Raw genomic sequence first — 20,936 nt, forward strand, 5'->3', positions numbered from 1 at the left:
TCAGATTAACACACCTAGGTCTCAGATTCCTCTTCTATAGAAAGAAGGGAAGTAAGAGTGCCTCCTCATCGAATTTGTGAGGACCAAAATTATTGAGTTAATGTACATGAGGGACTTTGAACAGCACATGGCAGGAAAAAAGCACACACAGCTTACATGAAATGTCACTATTGCTACTGTTTTTATTGTAAGTGTTTTGAGGATCAAATGAGAGGTCTGGGGCTTCCCTGGTGGCGCAGTGGTTAAGAATCCACCTGCCAATGCAGGGGACACGGGTTCGAGCCCTGGTCCAGGAAGATCCCACATGCCACAGAGCAACTAAGCCCGTGCACCACAACTACTGAGCCTGCGCTCTACAGCCTGCGAGACACAACTACGGAGCCCGTGTGCCACAACTACTGAAGCCCATGCGCCTAGAGCCCGTGCTCCTCAACAAGAGAAGCCACGACAATGAGAAGCCCATGCACCGCAACAAAAAGTAGCCCCTGCTCACCGCAACTAGAGAAAGCCCGCGTGCAGCAACGAAGACCCAACACAGCCATAAATAGATAAGTAAGTAAGTAAGTAAGTAAGTAAGTAAGTAAGTAAAAATTAAAAAAAAAAAAGAGAGAGAGAGAGGTCTGATGTAAAAGAAACTTGGGTTCACCGCCTGGCCCAAAGATGCTTAATGATTCTTAGTTTTCTTACAGTCTTAAAAAAAATGATTAAAGGCACTAACATTTCTCTTTCTCTGAAGAGAATTATTTAATGTGTCCCTAGTATATGCTAGTCACTGCTTTGAACTATCCTCAGAACTCTAGGAGAGAACTATCCTCCAATTTACAAACAAGAAAACTGACGCGTGGACTTTTCTGTGTGCTCTAAACACACAGCAAAATGAAATGATGATGACTCAGGAAGCAGCCCCAAACTTCCTTCCGTTATCAGCTGTCCTCTCATACACTGACGGGTCACAGAAACAGGATCCGGTAAGCCAAGGGGACAGGGTGGGGGGAACGTGTAATTCCCCAAACAAGGCCCTTTTCTTACCTGATGTTACTTTCATTGTCAGACTTGGGGTAATCTTCCCACTTGTCAGTGGAAGTTCTGTTCATGTATATCCACTGTCGGTGTTCAGGTTTGGGATATGCCTCATACTCAACAACCAAATCCACATTCTCGCCATCGTTTACAAATACTGTTGTATTCATCATAGGGAAGATATTAATGAATCCTTTATCTAATCACAGCAGAATGAGACAGAAAGAAACTGTTATCCCCAAAATCTTGACAAATAACAAAACTTCACCTTTGGATTATAAAGATATTGAATGATTTCCAGTATTAATTGGCAATGACAAGTAAGAATTTTGACTAACCATTTTACATTTTATTTTGCTCTTGGAGAATCACGGTCATAAAGTGAGAAAGGACACACGTTGGAAATGTTTATTCTCTTATCTCTGCCTCTTAAGCAAGTCTGTTAAAGATCTATCACCATCTTAGAAGTCTTCTAGAACTACCAGTCCTGATGTTTATTAGGCTAAAAAGTATTTGGACTAAATAGTTAGCCCATACCCAGATCCAATATAATTGTATATGTGATAAGAAGATGTCATAAATCAAGAAGGGGAAGAGAGCCCCGATATTTAATAAAAATGTTGCAAGAATGTCATTTAGTATTTAGAGAAAAATAAACTTAGATCTTCTTATCATATCATATATCACAAATGAATCAAGGACAGCATTTTAATAATTAAACCATATTTTTAACTAAACAACGGAATTTACTTCTATCAAAACTTTGTGGAGGGGAGGGTGAGGGGAGTTTTCTAGGCTTTTTAGAAGCAACCAAAGAAATAAAAATCCTAAAAGACAAATCTAAATACATAAACATTTTCAGAAAGTATCTATATATAGGAAAATTAATTAAGGTAATAGGAAAAAGAGGACATAAAAATATAGAAGGAAAAATAAACTGCTAATTTAAATAAGGCATTCCTTTTCACATATTGAAAGTAGCAAAACTTCAATAAAGCTGTTAAAAAATAATGTATATCCACTCTATGGAAAAACAGTAAAACTAATCTGAAATAAACTCAATAATTTTGCAAGTGTACTTAAAGTAGCACACTGAATTACACTTTGTAAACGGGTACAACTCTTGTGGAAAGCATTTAGCGATATAGATTTTTAAAAATTATCTACTTTTCAATTTAATCCAGAGAACTCTTCTTAGTGAGGTAGATGGCCACGTGCAAAAAGAAGTGCTATTTACACTAGTCATAATAATTTTAAAAACGAGAAAATAGAGAACTGGCTAAGTAAATAAATCAGCCCTTAGAAATTATTATATAATAATAATAATAACAATACAAGGAAGAGCTTGGAAAAGACCATCATAAAATAATTGCCAATATCATATTTATAGCCTCCATTTATGGAATGCTTTTTAGCATACACTTTGTTTAATAATTATGACAAACATTTAACTTATAATGATACTGAAAGAGAACGCTTGTAACCCCTAATCACAGATGAAAAAGAAATCAAGTCCTGGAAAGCCATATAGGTGGCGACCCAAAGCAGAGCCTACATGTGAATACAGGTCTGTAAGAAGCCAAGGCTGGTCTCTTTACTGTTGCACAGCCTAGAGTCTCCACATACTTCAAATGAGAAAGAGAGAGAACATAAGATTGTATGTATAATTAAAATCCTGTTGCATATAAAAATATAACCATATACCAAATCCTAAAAAAGCTTATATCAAGTTAGTGGAATTATGGAAGAGTTTTAATCTTCTATTTATTTTTCAAAATTTGAAAATTAATTATAACATTTTATATTGTCATTTAACCAAACAGTGCCATTGTCTTTGGCACTGTTTGGTTAAATATATTGATAGCCCCCATGATGTTGACATGAGAGTATTTGACTCTCCTTTAGTTTCCTACAGATTCAGAATAAAAAAATGGAGTCAAACTGTCCTTTGTATCAATGGAAAAAATATTTTTCAGGTGAAAATCAAAAATCATCCAAATGAAATTAAAACACCACTTTGTTCTAATACCTGAATCATAAAAGGTACACCCCTGCCATTCTTTAAGCTAATTTAGATTAATTTTGAGGAAATAAATGTTTTGTCTGAATGTTACGTTAAATTTTCAGGTACTCAAGATCATAAATTCAAAGATATCACACAATGCAAAATATTCAAACACCACAGACAACGATATTTCCACTGATTTCTCTCCCTCTCATCATGTACAAAATACTAAAGTTCTCCTGAGTTTTCTATAGTCCAGTTTGCTCAATATAGTTTTATGTCCTATAATAGGACACAGCTTCAAATTCATGAAGTGTAAGAATTATTAGACTCAAAGAACCCCACCTGGGTTTGTTACAGAGGATGATTTAAGAAATTGACGAGACATTAACATTTAATCAAGGGCAAACACTGTGCCGGGCACATCTGCAAAATATATGGCCTTTCTCCCTCCACAGCCTTGGGAGTTAGAGGCTATGTTTCTTGGAAGAGAAAATGCAGGCAGAGTTAAAGTGGGGTGTATTTGAAAGTTAAGTGCCAGAGCTCCAACTCAAAACCAGGTTGGGGCCACCCAGAAGCCTTTTTTGCGCCACTCCACACTGTGTCCAAATCCTACTCCCAGCCCCTAAAGAAATTACTTTTCTCTTTGTCTCTTACTGTTCCTCCCATCCCAACCCACTCCTGAAATAGTACAAAGCCAGATTCAGGTTTCACGGCCTCCAGTCTTTCCAGTTATACAGTTATATTCTTGGAAATTGATGAATGGATTTTAAAAATCTGATTACATACAACAATAAGCTCCAAACATCCTTACTAATTGCTTTCTGGAGCTGAAGCTGATATATCAACATGCTCCCTAATCAACTTAGCAAATTAGCACTTATGGAGTTTAATATTTTAAAAGCATAGCCTTTTATTCAAATTAATAAATGGTTCACAATCACATTTAGGGACAGAGTAGTGCCCTTTCTCTGGGCTGGCTCTGTAATTGCAAGTAAAGTGTCTTTTTCACGTTCAGTCTGGTGAGATACTTTCCATTACAACATGGGCAGAAACGCCAAAATCATATGAGATTATTGTGGGATAAATCGCAGACTTCTAACATTGGTACATAAATTATTGAAGAAATATGGGGGAAAGGAGAGAAATGAAAACAAATATCACACCATTTTATTATTGCTCATGATGAATTTCACCACCCTACAAGTACTTAAAGTCAAGCGCTGAGAATATGGTTGCATTAAAAAGACAAGAAAATAGATTAAACGCAAACAGTACTAAAAAGACAAGAAAAGTATAAACAAAGTAATTTTAAAATTATTATTATTTTCAGTAATTCAAAATACCACACTCTGATCTCATTAAGTAGATGCTTGGGAAATAAATATTCAGTAAGATCTAAAGCATGGAAGACTAAACCAGTTGTGTATGCCAGATATGATGGGGTTAGGGCACAGGTTACTATGTTTCAGTTTATGCTCTGTAGAATCAATGACCCATGCCTGGTGGGCTGTCTTCCTGAAGGTTTATGCTACAGCCTATAAGGCTGGAGGACAGGGTGAGGTCAGGGGTGTACTGAGGAGGAGAAGCCAATTCAGTCCTTCCTGCTACAAAGGGTGACTAGAGCCCATGAATCATAAAACGATAAACCAAAAGGCTGAGGAACCTCACCAGAAGATTCAGAGAAATACATTAAGCTCTAAGCATATGCCTTCCTCCACAGAGAAAAGTCTCCATCCATTTCCAAAGTCAAGTCATTCAGCAAGGACTAGAGTTTCTGGAAGGGCTCAACCTACATTGTATTTGTTGAGGTAGGGGAGGTAAGCAGAGAATGACATGTTCAAACAGCTTCACAGTTACAACTTTCCACTTGCCTCTATTAAATTGGTAGAATTTGCTTTTGTGCTCTAGTTGGAAGAGGCTACGAAGATCATTTTCTTTCATATATTCATCCATTCATTCAGTAATAATAAAAACCCTAAGAATCTGTTCAACATTCCATTAACGTAAAAAGGAAACCATCTAGTAATTCCTTCATTCACTATGCCAGTAATTTATCCATTCCCAGAGATATTTACCTACTACTTCTAAGGTTGTTGTGACATTTGCTGATCCAAAAGTATTATTGGCATAACACATGAACACGCCAGAATCATTAACTCTTGCTGAGCTGATAGTCAATCTCTCCTGACGAAGAAAATTGAAGTCACCCTGATGCCAGCTATTCCTCTTCACCTGTTCTTTAGTCTGCTGGTTTCAGAAGGAGAGGGAAAAAAAAATCAAAGATTACCATAAAATTTATATTCAGGATCTTTCCTAGATAAATTAAAAATAGCAGCAATTAACTTCTCCGTATTAGCATTCATTATACACTACTTAAGTAAGTATAATAAAACATCATGACAAGTCTGTCATTGGAACACTTCATATTACAGGATTATATTGAAAGATAGTTATTACTGATGATTGTAAAAAATGAAAATTCATGTCTTAATAACCACAGCATACGTAATTCCAAATTCTCTGCAGTGCTAAATATTTTTTAACAGTGCCAAATTTTAGAAGTTCTTATATAAGAAATAATACAGGACACTGATATTTTAAAAGTCAGCATATTTATATCCTATCAATACTTCCTGTTATATATATATTTTTTCTATTCTACATCCCACTGGTTGAAAGAAAACACATCACTAGTAACAATCGTTCTATTATATTAACATTTATATTATTTTCATGAATAAAAATAGACTTACAGTGTCTAAGACTAACTCGAAAATTCATCCTATAGTTCTTACCCAGCAGAATTTTGGCAAGTATTAAAGGGAGTTCTAAAGTATATAAGACATATAAGACAAAATCCCCAATTATTTACACATGAGCTGAAGAGAAAAGGTTGTGCATTTACTCTTGTGATATCACCATGCCACTGTTAATATTTATCTGCAGATAAGACATGGAGAGATTTCTTGTATGGAAAACGTCATGGGGAAACAACCATAATATAAACTATAACCACTCTCTGAGAAGATTAAAAGAAATAGCATAGAGCTTTCTGCATCTTCCAAATTTTCTGTAACATGAACACATTCCTATTACGATGGGGGGAGGGAAGCAACTAAAAAAGAAACTAAACAGGAGCTGATATTGACATGAAACAAGATCAAGGGTGATTCCCTGGCCAGGCTATGGTGAACCTATTAGCATTAGACCATTCTGACAGTACTGTAAATCCGAACAGTCCTTCTGGAAAGCAACTTGGAAGCATGGTTCAGACCACTAAGCAACTCCAGCAAATTTATCTCAAGGAAACAACTCAACAGAAAACAAAAGGTCCAATATATTTACTGCGGTGAAAAATTGCAGATGACCTAAATGTATACCAGGTATCAAAACTATGAATACGTGAAAATAAGAAAAATGCTTCTTTTATGTAAAAAGCATGAAATGAGTGTACCTTAAGACAGCAACCATGTGTTAATACATATGCATGAGGGGAGAGAGAAAATAAACATGAAAAAAAATGTGGGCAATATAGCATTTGTAAGGACTAACCACTTGAGACTACTGAGCACTTGAAATGTAGTAGGTCCAAATTGAGTTGTGTTGCAAATATAAAATATGTCCCAGATTTTAAAGACTTAATATGAAAAAAGTAGTGTAAAATATCCCATCAAAAATTTTTATGTTATGAATTTGGTAAAGTAGCAAGATACAAAATTAATGCACAGAAATCTCTAGCATTCCTATACATTAATGATGAAAAATCTGAAAGTGAAATTAAGAAAACACTCCCACTTACCACTGCAACAAAAAGAATAAAATATCTAGGAATAAATCTACCTAAGGAGACCTGTATGCAGAAAATTATAAGACACTGATGAAAGAAATTAAAGATGATACAAATAGATGGAGAGATATACCATGTTCTTGGATTGGAAGAATCAACATTGTGAAAATGACTCTACTACCCAAAGCAATCTACAGATTCAATGCAATCCCTATCAAACTACCACTGGCATTTTTCACAGAACTAGAACAAAAAATTTCACAATTTGTATGGAAACACAAAAGACCCCGAATAGCCAAAGCAATCTTGAGAAAGAAAAACGGAGCTGGAGGAATCAGGCTCCCTGACTTCAGACTGTATACTACAAAGCTACAGTAATCGAGACAGTATGGTACTGGCACAAAAACAGAAAGATAGATCAATGGAACAGGATAGAAAGCCCAGAGATAAACCCACGCACATATGGTCACCTTACCTTTGATAAAAGAGGCAAGAATATACCGTGGAGAAAAGACAGCCTCTTCAATAAGTGGTGCTGGGAAAACTGGACAGCCACATGTAAAAGAATGAAATTAGAACACTCCCTAACACCATACACAAAAATAAACTCAAAATGGACTAAAGACCTAAATGTAAGGCCAGACACTATCAAACTCTTAGAGGAAAACATAGGCAGAACACTCTATGACATAAATCACAGCAAGATCCTTTTTGACCCAAGTCCTAGAGAAATGGAAATAAGAACAAAAATAAACAAATGGGACCTAATGAAACTTCAAAGCTTTTGCACAGCAAAGGAAACTATAAACAAGATGAAAAGACAACATCAGAATGGGAGAAAATATTTGCAAATGAAGCAACTGACAAAGGATTAATCTCCAAAATTTACAAACAGCTCATGCAGCTCAATATCAAAAAAACAAACAACCCAATCAAAAAATGGGCAGAAGACCTAAAAAGACATTTCTCCAAAGAAGATATACAGACTGCCAACAAACACATGAAAGAATGCTCAACATCATTAATCATTAGAGAAATGCAAATCAAAACTACAATGAGATATCATCTCACACCAGTCAGAATGGCCATCATCAAAAAATCTACAAACAATACATGCTGGAGAGGGTATGGAGAAAAGGGAACCCTCTTGCAGTGTTGGTGGGAATGTAAATTGATGCAGCCACTATGGAGAACAGTATGGAGGTTCCTTAAAAAACTAAAAATAGAACTACCATATGATCCAGCAATCCCACTACTGGGCATATACCCTGAGAAAACCATAATTCAAAAAGAGTCATGTACCACAATGTTCACTGCAGCTCTATTTACAATAGCCAGGACATGAAAGCAACCTAAATGTCCACTGACAGATGAATGCATAAAGAAGATGTGACACATATATACAATGAAATATTAGCCATAAAAAGAAATGAAATTGAGTTATTTGCAGTGAGGTGGATGGACCTAGAGTCTGTCATACAGAGTGAAGTAAGTCAGAAAGAGAAGAACAAATACTGTATGCTAACACAGACCTACTAGAGAATGGATTTTAGGATACAGGGAGGGGGAAGGGTAAGCTGGGACGAAGTGAGAGAGTGGCATGGACATATAGACACTACCAAACGTAAAATAGATAGCTAGGGGGAAGCAGCCGCATAGCACAGGGAGATCAGCTCCGTGCTTTGTGACCACGTAGAGGGAGGGGATAGGGAGGGTGGGAGGGAGGGAGACACAAGAGGGAAGAGATATGGGAACATATGTATATGTATAACTGAGTCACTCTTGTTATAAAGCAGAAACTAACACACCATTGTAAAGCAATTATACTCCAATAAAGATGTTTAAAAAATTTTTTTTAAATGTTAATTATATAAAATATTTTGGATGTATTGGGTTAAATAAAATACATTAAAATCAATTTTACTTTTTTTTTTTTTTTTACTCTGTCATGTGCCTACTAGAAAATTTTAAATTACATAGGAGGCTCACATTCTATTTCTACTGCACAGCGCTGCTAATGTACAGTGGTAGAATTCTAGCTATTTCTCTTTTTTTCTCATGGTATTATATTTTTGGAAATTTTTTTCACTAAAATAAGCATACATAAAAGCTGACTGCCAAAGTTGAATGTTTTGGAATCAAAAAGAAGAGAAACCTGCTTGGTTAACTAACTGTGAGATCTTGGCCAAGTCAAGGATGCCACTATGGTCTCAGCTTTTGTTTCTAAAAGGCAATGAGAGAATAAAGGTCTTTAAAGGGCTTTCCGGTTTGGAGCACTATGTCGACTTGAAGATAATCCCTTCTAAGAGATTCTTCTAATAATTGGCAGAAAGCTGACATTTTCCTGCCTAAGAGTAATTGTTAAGAAGAGACAAAGGGGAAGTGACATTTTTCTCTGGCCTCTTCCAGTCCATCATACAGACTTCTCCTCGGCAAAGGCAGAGTGACAATGGACAGGTCACAGACTATATTCTAGATTCCCGGTATCTTCCTTCTAGTTCCTGCAAGAGCCCAGGAGTCCCTGTTTAGGGAGCTAAACAGGACAATGAATACATTGGTGCTAGAAGGAATAGTTTGTTAATAATTGATACATCATCAGCACCCAAACCCGAAGGCCATAATTTAGGATACTGTCAAAGATCATAATAAAAGCAAGCAAAAATACGAGGGTTTAGAAGCCTTAGAAAAGCTAACCAAGATTCACAGTGTTGAATAAACTCCAAGACTCTCTTACGTTTTAAAACAAACAGTTGCAAAAATACCACAAGAGTCGTTTTACCCTAAATTTCATTGTGAATTAAACTTATTCTAAATGATCCAGATCAAATACTATGGATTTTTGAAAGAATCTGATAGTGCTATAACAGGGCTAGGTATTCCAAATTAAGCCAAAGGATATCAATAAAAGATTCATGGAGGAACCCTGGCATACAGCCATGAGCCCCATCTGCAAGTCACACATTACATATTGTTTGCATGTGATTTGCTCTTCCTTAACCCTTGGAGGTGCTCACTGGGATTTCCCCAAAGAGTTCCCAACACTGCAGGCTTATCTACCAGCACCAGCGGATTAATTGGGAATGGCATGCAGGACTCCTGGGAAAAAGTGGTTCAGAATCAAACTGCCTGGGGCAATTTAATTCTCATCTCAAAAAGGCTAATTTTCAAGTTATGGAGAGGCTCAGTTACGCACCCCGTAAATTGTTCTCTCATCTGAAATCAAGGATCATAGAAAGGCAATTAATATGGGACTGTGTTCTATAGGGTTAGTCAGAAATTCATGTGTAAGCTGTTGGTTTTATGATAGGACTTGTTTCTCTGACCCACTGGTTCCATTCTCCTGTTAGTGGCAGGCTTCACTTAGCAAGGTATCCATCACTGGTCTACATGAACGCCATCATAATGGTTTGCATTACGCTAATCACCATAGTTACTTGTTTAGCAAAGGATTCTCTAAACAGGCATGAAACTGCCAGTGTTGAATACAGAGCATGAGGCGGAAGAAGAGGAAGAGGAGGATGAAAAGACAGTATTTCCTTTCTTCCAACGTAATACGCATGTGTGTACTCAGGAAAAACTACCATGAGAGCAAATTAACTACTTGGCCAAGATCATTCAAACAAAAATTATTAAAAACTCAGTCACGGGCTTCCCTGGTGGCGCAGTGGTTGAGAATCCACCTGCCAATGCAGGGGACACAGGTTCGAGCCCTGGTCTGGGAAGATCCCACATGCCGCGGAGCAACTAGGCCTGTGAGCCACAACTACTGAGCCTGCGCGTCTGGAGCCTGTGCTCCGCAACAAGAGAGGCCACGATAGAAGCCCGCGCACCGCGATGAAGAGTGGCCCCCGCTTGCCACAACTGGAGAAAGCCCTCGCGCAGAAACGAAGACCCAACGCAGCCAAAAATAAATAAATTAATTAATTAATTAATTATTTTTAAAAAGTAACAAATGTTCAAGTACAGTTGGCGTCTTTAAAAAAAAAACTCAGTCAATGGGAATCTTAAGGCAAAATATTAGGGAAACCGGACATTTTAAAGACCTTGTTATTAATATGAGTATTAGAGAGGGAGAAAAACCTTCAAATATAACTGGCTAAAATTTATTTAATTTTAAGATATGCCTAACACGGTATCTGACATACAGTAGACATTCAATATGCATTTGTTAAACGAATGATAACCTAAACGTGTCCAAATGTTTCAGATTGATGACAACCATTTTATTAATAGCGACTAAAACAAATAGAAAACCATTAGCAACCTGATCTCGGGTAAGCAGGCTCAAAGGAGGAAATCAGATGCATACAAAAAGAAATCTCTCAAAGGGACAGGCCTCTCTGTGGCAGAGGGAAGGGCTTCTTGGCTGACATCTGAGACCATTGATTTATGTTTTTAATATGGAAGGAAAAAAACTGGCAACTTTCCCCAATATTTTAAATAATCTGGTCTGAACAGTTGCCATAGTAGCTTTAAAAATCAAGGTAGTTACTCACTGAACCATTAATTTTTTTTCCCCCCACAAAAGTCATTCAAAAGAAACAGCATGGAGTAATAACAAGTCTGAAGTTTTCTCTACGACTTTCTCAAAATAAATTTACAAAATGACATTTCTTTGTTACTCATAATGAATATACACATCTACCTATGGTGCAATGAAAGGGGTAAATACACATCATCTGTACACACTCCAGAGAGTTCCACCTCTGACAGACACACCAGCTGAGCCATCCCCAGGACAATTAACAGACTTTTCTAGAATATGTAAAAGAATGTATATGTATGTATAACTGAATCACTTTGCTGTACAGCAGAAATTAACACAACATTGTAAATCAACTCTACTTCAAGAAAATAAATTTTTTTAAAAAATGGACTCTTAAAGAAAAACCTTCAACTCTCCCACACAGAGAGAATGATACTTTGAGGCAAATGGAGAAAACAATCCACTCACCTGGCTGTTTTCCCTTATCCACATTGATTCCACAGAGCTAGACACGTCTTTTATCAAGCACATCACTGCAAATTCTTCCCCTTCCCTGAGAAGATAGCTGGCTTTGGACACAGACACAACAGGCACAGCTCTGATGGCTAGAATAAAACGAAACGTGGCCCTCAAATAACTGGCTGTAGTAGAGCATAACGTTTTAACTTACCATTTTTCCTCAGCTCACTTTGTGGTCTTTTAAATAAGATATAAAGTAGGGTACTAACCGATCTGTATTACTTGTATATTTGAAGACATCAGCAATGAAATTGTACATCCCTCAAGTAACTTCATTAACACCGAGTGAAAAAGATAGACTGTCTACTTTGAGATTATGATAATCCTGGGCAATGCTATTTTGAAATAGGTAGAAGCCCTGGCATAGTGAAGCTGCATTCATCTTTATTTGACTTGCTGGTTTCATGAGAATGTGACCAACAACTAATTATATTCTTTTAACCAAACAGGCATCTTTCCCACGCGCTATAAAAATAACGTCTTATTTCTTAAAATCACAGGTTTTAAATAATCAAACTTGCCTTAATTCCAAAGAGCATCCTTTTTCAAAAGCCTTAATAAAAACTACTCAATAGCTAAATGCCAACTGGTGTTGAGTTAGATGATCTCTGAAATACAAAAATCTGGGTATCTTCCAGCTATCAAAATATTCTACATAATGCCACATTAAGAACAAGGTCCAAAGTCAGCTGGTACTTTCCTCCTCAGATTGTGAATAGTTTGAGAGGTATTAAAATTAAATAGCTGAGGAGGAATCAATTCATAGATCAATAGTAAATCAAGGAGTGAATTATCTGTATGCTAATCTTTTCAGTGTAACTAAGGCTTCCCAATGAGTTTCTCTTGGAAGGAACAGTTTGTGCAATTATGAAACTTTGGGATGTCCTGACGTCAGTAGGTTTAAAGACCGTCCCCAGGACCATCTGAATGCCCATCCCTGGCAGACACACCCAGCTGGAGGTGGTCATGGACCCAACACATGGGATGGAGGCTGTGAAATAAAGTATTCACAAGCAGCCAGCATTATTTTGAGGCTGGGCGAAACGATCCAAGAAGCTACCTGAGTGACATACTGAGTTGGACCAGTGAGAAGAGAGAAGTCTTCTTTTAGATCAAAGGATGCTCCAGACTCCCAGAAGAAAGCAAACAAGGGCCCATACCTGCCCTCACTTTCAGGGTGAATTTCTTCGACAGCACGGACTTGCCCTTCTGGTTCGCCGAGCAGTGTAGACAGAGCCGATGATACTCGCGCTTCACATTCCTGATCGTGATGCCGGCCTTGGGGTCAGCGACAAACGCCAAGTCCTTGGGAAGAGGTTTCCCCTCGCACCCCGTGAGGGAGTAATTGGTCACCTCTGGGTCTGTCAGAGGACAGCGGACCAGCGTGTCGTTGCCTTCCTTCCCGTACAGGGGAAGCTCAACCAGGAAAAGCTTCTCAGGATCTACAGCATATCAACAATCAGTAGTTTGAATGGCTGGTCACAGACACTGAAAACATTTTATAAAAATCTAAAATATTGCCGCTCATAACAACAATCCCTAGTGGCCCAAATGGCTGCTGACTTTATTCTTTGCAAACAAGAGTAGAATTTATCCGAGTCATACTAATAAGGAAGAGTTAACACCTAGTAAACGCTTTCCATGTGTCAGGCACTAAGCCTGGACCATTACACACTTCTCACTCTCATTTAATCCTCAGTACACCCCTATATGACAGGCGCTATCATTATCACCATTTTATCGATAAACTATAGTCTCAAAAACAGTAACTCTCCTTAAGTGACACAGCCCAGAAATGGCAAGACAGAACTCAAAGCCAGGTCTGACCGATACCACAATCTGAACTCTTAAAGCTCTGGGAATATTTTATTGTAATAGTTACTTTTTTTCTACAGCAGGTAACACTCCAAAGAAACTGGGCCAAGAATAAGCCAGCCTGATGGTATCTAATAGGGTGGGAAAAAGTGGAATTATACCTTGTTCAGGACTTTCCCACCCACTGTCCCACCTGTAATTTGTTTTGATCTTATCTAATTGACACAACTTCTACTTTTGTGTGAGCCTTTATCACTTTTTTGAAAAGTGTCCAAATATACTTCCATGTTGTACCAGTTTCCGAATTAATCATATGTTTTTGGTTTTTTTTTTTAATCTATTTAACAAGCAAGAAGACCTATTTAGTTCAGAAAGGTGAAATAATTTCCCTCTGGTGATACAATAACTTGCCTCATTTGTCCCCAAGTGTGCTTGACTTCAAAGTCAAATATGTACTCTACGCCTCCAAGACTAAGGGAGAAGCATGGGAAAGAGTCTATGAATTAAAAGAAGAATACAGGGCTTCCCTGGTGGCGCAGTGGTTGAGGGTCCGCCTGCCGATGCAGGGGACGCGGGTTCGTGCCCTGGTCCGGGAGGATCCCACGTGCCGTGGAGCGGCTGGGCCCGTGAGCCATGGCCGCTGGGCCTGCATGTCCGGAGCCTGTGCTCCGCAGGAGGAGAGGCGGCAGCAGTTGAGAGGCCCGCGTACCGCAAAAAGAAAAAAAAAAGAAGAACATAGAGGTTTAGAGGCAGGCAAAATGACCACGATCTAGGAGTCATGTGAGGGTATTCAATGAGACGAAAGGGAAAAAAATAAGGAATGTTTAAAAAGGGGACTAACTCATGTTATCAGTACTCAAGATGTGCTAAGAAGAAAGGAATATGGGAACCCCATGGGTCAGCCTGAAGCCTGGATGATAATCAGTAGTAACAGTGCAGAGTACATCAATGTGGAGAATGAGCTGCAGGGGTCCAGATGTTTTTCCTTATATAGTGAGAGAATTACCAGCATCTCCATTGTTTGTAACAACATGGGTTTCAGAAAGTTCCTAAGAACCACCAGCTGAACACCCTGAGCACAGGGACTTTCCACACAATTCTTTCTTCATTAAGATAAATTTCAATCAGCTTATAAGTAACCATAGAGTACAATTAAGACTGAAAATGAACAAAACTGAATCATCATACAATTGTCGTTCAGTGTTTTCATTCCTACAAAACCCTAACCCCTCTGCGGGGGCCTCTTTCCAGAGTTCCCAGTCTCCAGGATCCTCCAGTTTCTGAATAGAATCTAGAAAACCATCAGGAGGCCACACAGTATAAATAACACGTGGGCCCCACTCTATTCATATTCCTTGAAAGGTAGGTATAAATAGAACTTCTAGAAATCAAATAAACCGATATGCAAACGGGGAGCTTATGAGTTTCAGAAATGCTACGGCAAATACTTGATCGTCCAAACCAGGATACTTGTGACTGAAAGGGGTACTCTTAATAATTATGCCAGGACACCAGGCATGGACTGGGAAAGCCTCCGGTCGACTAGGATCTCATATAAGCAAATACAAACCTCATTCTGTATACACAATATGCTGCCGCCTCTACTGTGTAAAGGTAATACAGATACAGGGTTGGGCCCACAGATTACACTTAAAATATTTTTTAATTGTCCTTTCCATCTGTAAACCGGGTGTTCCACAAAAATCAATGACATAATTGAAATATACTTATCATAGAATTTTGACCAATTTTCAAAGAGTTTTCCAAAACAAATTATGCACCTCCCAGCCTTACTAAGTTATTCTGCAAACAAATTATCTCATAATGGCTGAAATATGGTTCGAGGCTATAGCTGGTTAATTTTCCATCTATTCTTTCTCAGTCACTTGAGTCATAGTTCCTATAGCAATGCCCCAATTTCCTTCACTGCTGTCTAAGACAAATTACTTAAGCATCCAAACATCTTAAATTGGTAATAATTAAGTATAGTCCTAAGTTATTGGGGATGACGTCCCCCATCAAGAAAATCTGTGAGCCCTGTGAGACTGATTTGGCTAATGCAGCAGTTTCCCTATTTAGTCAGCTGTCTACCCACCCTATTAATAAGCAGAATGATACTTCATTACCACCTGGAAATTACAGAGTACCTTCCTGAATGTCAAAGAACAGAACATGGTTGGCTCCACAATTATGGAAACAAACCCGGAGGCTAGCTGTGGCTTTTCAACGCGCGTCTTTCTTTGCAGCGACCCACCCAGGAAAGAGTAAAAGATAAACTAAGGAGAGGCAGCGTCAGTTTCACGGCAACCTTCTGTACAGAGAACATGAGAGTCAATTTTACTAACCCTTGACAGAACTAGAATTTGCACAATTTTGTCTCCCTGATAACAATTACATAAGAAAGACAGCGCAGGCGATCTTATCCAAGCATTGCCATGAGGAACTGTGACTCTAGGGGTGGCTCAGATCCACAATCTAGGATAAGTTTATTCGGTCCTCTTCCACAATACCATGCATGAGGTTGCAAGGACAACCCCAGGCCAGGTACAAACCCAGGACTAGAACTGAAACTATTTATCCTCCTATAATGTGGGTCTGTCTCTTAAGCTTTAAGTGCTTCAGTTTTTACATCAGCAGAAAGAGATTCCTCCCTTATCCCTGCCCCTAGCCCCCTAGGAAATTTCCTCCGGACAAGGATATTAAAAGCACAAACACAGATGAATCACTGCATTCATCACATGAGATGAGGTTCAGAAATCCAACCGTCACATTTTCCTTTTGTTTCTAAGAGGTCACAATTTTTTAAATGAATGAACTGACTTCTATTAAGAACCTAGGAAGGACAGGAGGTGCTTAGCCAACTGAGTTATTTTTCTGGAATTTACTCCCTAAAAGTGGGTCAATTCATTTGAAGCTTTGGTCTGTTTAGGCCTTTAGAGGCCTTTAGTTCCCTGAAATGTTTTTACTAAGTGGGAGTATCTGGAATCTCAAGGCATTAAAATGCCGCCTTCCCAAAGGGCCTAATTTATTCTCAGGGTTTACTCACATCACCAGGACAAATGGGCTAAACCATATTGTAATCTCATTAGGAAGAGTTACACAGCCTTGCAGACCTCCAGCTGGAGTTATACCCAAAGCCACTATGTATCAAAAGATGGGGGAAACTAACAATAAAAATTTTTGTCTTATGCTTCCTAGACCCAGCCAGTAATATTTTATCCATGACTCAGCCATGTGTATGTCATCCCTAATTAAGGACAGGATATAAAGTTTTCTAAGTATAGCATCAAAGAAAGCTGAGCATTTACCTCTAACAAACACATAAATGGAACCGCTCAAGCCGCCTTCATTGGTGCACGTGTAATTGCCTGTATTTGTGGCCTCTGCTTTCTTGGTGATCCATTCTGGGTATGTTTTCTCTCTCAATTGACCCAGAGTCTCAAAAGTCCACTTGACAAATCCTGGGTCGGTGCATAACAGCCTAATCTCATCGCCGACACTGACAATTAACTCTGATTTTGCCGGATGGATGGATGGTGGAGACAGTTCCCCTGGACTCACAGATGGTTGAGAAGAGCCTGCCAAGAAAAATGAAAATCGTGTTGAATGTGATCTTTTTCTTAGGCGAAATAAGGATTTCTTCCAATATTGATTTCCATCTTCTGTGTACTCGACAATAAAAATAGGACAAAGCTGCCCAGCTATTTATGGGCAGAGAGTTCTTTTTAAAGTTTCTCAAGTTCATCTAGAAAATTAAGTTATTTTCTGCAACCCTCAATTAATCCTGAGGGTCACCCTTGGTATGCAAGCCAAGATTTGCTGGATGCCATGGCCTTCGCTGGGTTAAACACAGAGCGGGGTCAAGTTTCCACTCTGAACATGGGCCATTGCAATGATACTGACATGCTGACACCCAGTCCAGAAACAACAAAAACAAAATCTTACACTATTAAAAAAGAAACTACTGGGCTGTCACTCTTTAACCAAAATGTACATGATCATGATTAACTTGGCTTTTTCTTAAAACTTTGTGAATTCAGTTATTTCTATGCAATTCTCCTTATATGGTGATGGTCATCAAAAAAGGACTATCTCGAAGTTTCAAATAATAAGTCATAAAATGAAAATCTTGTTTTAATGATCAGATCGTGAGATTTCCTGGCCTATGTTGGTTTGCAGCCTGATCTACCTACTTAATGCCTAGAGAGGTTTCCTACATAGGAAACTAGTTTAAAGATATAAACTATAGACTCTGAATATGAAACTTGAACCTTAGAAAATTCACAGCAGCCAATTCATTCATTCATTTGTGCACGCCTGCATCTGTAGCATGAAGGCAAGTATCTGTTCATTACTTGTGATCTACAAAAGCATTGTTAGGTGCTGGGAGAAAATCCCCATAAACGGACACACAGTCCTTACACTCCAGAGCTTAAAGTACACAGTGTTCAATGTCAGAATAATGAAACAAAGATACAAGGTTTAGCTTTAGGCTAAAGAAAAAGAAGTGGGCTGGATTTTCACAATATCAGAAGAGGAGAAAGAAAAGACAGACAGGTACCAGAGATATATACCACGGAGACACTCATGCACAGTGAGATACCAGAGGTCAACTAGGTTCACGGAAACCAGTGAAAAGCTCTGGTCCTCAGGTAGGCAGGAGCCACAGAACCCAACAGCAAGGATTTGAGACGAAAAGAGGAAGATCTGAGACTGCCAGAGGAAGAGCACATTAGTGGCTAGAGTGCCACGAAAAATACAAAAGGTTGACTCACATATGACCTGTGTGAGATGGGCTGGGGCACCAGGATAACAGAGCCCCCTGGGGGGCTTTCAGCTACTTCTGCAGGATCATGGGGGGAATGGTTCATGTGCCTGGGATTTGTGCCCCCCGCACACATACAAGGTCAGCTGGAGAGGGTGTGGAGAAAAAGGAACCCTCTTGTACTGTTGGTGGGAATGTAAATGTATACAGCCACTATGCAGAACAGTGTGGAGGTTCCTTAAAAAACTACAAATAGAACTATCATACGACCCAGCAATCCCACTATTAGGAATATACACTGAGAAAACCATAATTCAAAGAGTCATGTACCACAAGGTTCATTGCAGCTCTATTTACAATAGCCAGGACACGGAAGCAACCTAAGTGTCCATCATCAGATGAATGGATAAAGAAGATGTGGTGCATATATACAATGGAATATTACTCAGCCATGAAAAGAAACGAAATTGAGTTATTTGTAGTGAGGTGGACGGACATAGAGTCTGTCATACAGAGTGAAGTTAAGTCAGAAAGAGAAAAACAAATACCGTATGCTAACGCATATATATGGAATCTAAAAAAAAAAAAAGGTTCTGAAGAACCTAGGGGCAGGACAGGAATAAAGACGCAGACGTAGAGAATGGACTTGAGGACATGGGGAGGGGGAAGGGTAAGCTGGGATGAAGTGAGAGAGTGGCATGGACTTATACATACTACCCAATGTAAAACAGATAGCTAGTGGGAAGCAGCCACATAGCACAGGGAGATCAGCTCGGTGCTCTGTGACCACCTACAGGGGTGGGACTGGGAGGGTGGGAGGGAGACACAAGAGGGAGGAGATATGGGGATATATGTACACGTTTAGCTGATTCACTTGTTATACAGCAGAAACTAACACAACGTTGTAAAGCAATTATACTCCAATGAAGATGTTAAAAAAAAAAAAAATGTTACTGAGCACCAACAGTATGAGAAGTGCTATGGACGAGACTCTATGGACGAGACTCTGTGCCCTCTAGACTGAGCATCTAAATGGAAGAGCCAGAATGTGGGAATGAAGTGGTTAGGATTATTTTTAAAGTCATACAGTGCATTAAGTAATGAAAATGGGCACAGCGGTAAATAGAGATGCTATTATTTCAATTATTTATCCCCTTTAAAAAAGGAATACTTCCGGGAATTCCCTGGCAGTCCAGTGGTTAAGACTTGGTGCTTTCCCTGCTGTGGGCCTGGGTTCAATCGCTGGTCGGGGAACTAAGATCCCACAAGCCACGTGGCACGGACAAAAAAAAAAAACAGAAAAGGAGTACTTCCTAGTCCATATGAGCGACGCTGACAGTAAACTGGATCCAAAAATTCTCAAGAATTTATATTGCAATATATTTCAATCAATTCAATCTTCTCATGAGTGGGTCTTAAGGGCATATGCAGATACTACAACCTGGTTGAATAAATACTGTTGACTTCCGGAGACCTGCCACCCCAACGTAGGCAAGGCTTAGCTGTGTGACCTAAGGCAGGCAACTAGAGCTTTCTGTGCCCAAGTTTCCACATGTGGAAAATGATGATAGAAATACCCTAATTTCACAGAGTCCTAATGCAAATCAAATGCGATAAATACACGCAAGGAGCTTAACACAGCACTGCGGTTTGTAATAAATGCTAGTTATTACAGTGAAGCAATAAAGCATCCTAGGTAAGAGCCTGACTCAATTTTTGAGGTTTCTAAATTGTTTTTGAATTTATTTTATTGAAGTATAGTTGATTTACAATGTTGTGTTAATTTCTGCTATAAGCAAAGTGATTCAGGTATCCACATATATATTCTTTCTCATATCCTTTTCCATTATGGTTTATCACAGGGTGTTGAAATTATAGTTTCCTGTGCTATATGGTAAGACCTTGTTGTTTATCCATCCTATATATGATAGGTTGCATCTGCTAATCCCAAACTCCCACTCCATCCCTTCCCCTTGGCAATCACAAGTCTGTTCTCTATGTCTGTGAGTCTGTTTCTGTTTCGTAGATGAGTTCATTTGTGTCATTCTTTAGATTCCACATATAAGTGATATCATATGGTATTTATCTTTCTCGTTCTGACTTACTTCAGTTAGTATGATAATCTCTAGAGATAAGACTGTACAGATTTGCATCCTGGCTCTCTCTACCACTTACTAAGTGGGTGATCCTTAGGCAAGTTACCAATCATCTCTGCCTCGGTTTCCTCATCTTGAAAGTAGGGATAGTAACAGCACCTGTTCATAAAACTGTTATGTAAAGCACTCAGAATTGTGCCCAGGCACATAGAAAACACATAATAAATACGAGACAATTATTCTAAAAACAGAATCTCTTATCTTCCCTCCAATCAGTTCTGACTTACTTCCTATGGATGTGAATGGGTCCATCATTTCCCAAACAGATTTCTGCCTACTTCGCCCTCCTTGGCAGTAAAATCATAGCAATCTTTCCCCAGAGCCTCTGCCCCACATCCTTGTATGCCTTTCCACTCCTGCTGTCCCACCCCAGACTAGAC

The 20,936-nt window shown here is 38.8% G+C and overlaps 1 protein-coding gene across 4 annotated transcripts in view; it reads right to left on the reverse strand.

Annotated features, from left to right (window-relative positions):
• The window catches only part of KIT (KIT proto-oncogene, receptor tyrosine kinase), an 83,723-nt gene that overhangs the window by 29,399 nt on the left and 33,388 nt on the right, over positions 1 to 20,936 (reverse strand). For 2 of the 4 annotated variants that reach the window (XM_082653917.1, XM_082653915.1), the window contains exons 2-6: positions 16,944 to 17,213; positions 12,981 to 13,262; positions 11,770 to 11,906; positions 5,104 to 5,272; positions 1,030 to 1,219 (exon numbers count right to left, since the gene is read on the reverse strand). In XM_082653917.1, coding sequence (XP_082510043.1) covers positions 1,030 to 1,219; positions 5,104 to 5,272; positions 11,770 to 11,906; positions 12,981 to 13,262; positions 16,944 to 17,213 — 1,048 coding nt within the window. Of the gene's footprint in view, positions 1 to 1,029; positions 1,220 to 5,103; positions 5,276 to 11,769; positions 11,907 to 12,980; positions 13,263 to 16,943; positions 17,214 to 20,936 lie in introns of all 4 variants that reach the window. The other 2 variants (XM_082653916.1, XM_082653914.1) reach the window with 1 other exon arrangement.

The sequence above is a fragment of the Grampus griseus genome, assembly GCF_964374135.1.
Source record: "Grampus griseus genome assembly, chromosome: 4".
NCBI classification, from domain to species: Eukaryota; Metazoa; Chordata; class Mammalia; order Artiodactyla; family Delphinidae; genus Grampus; species Grampus griseus.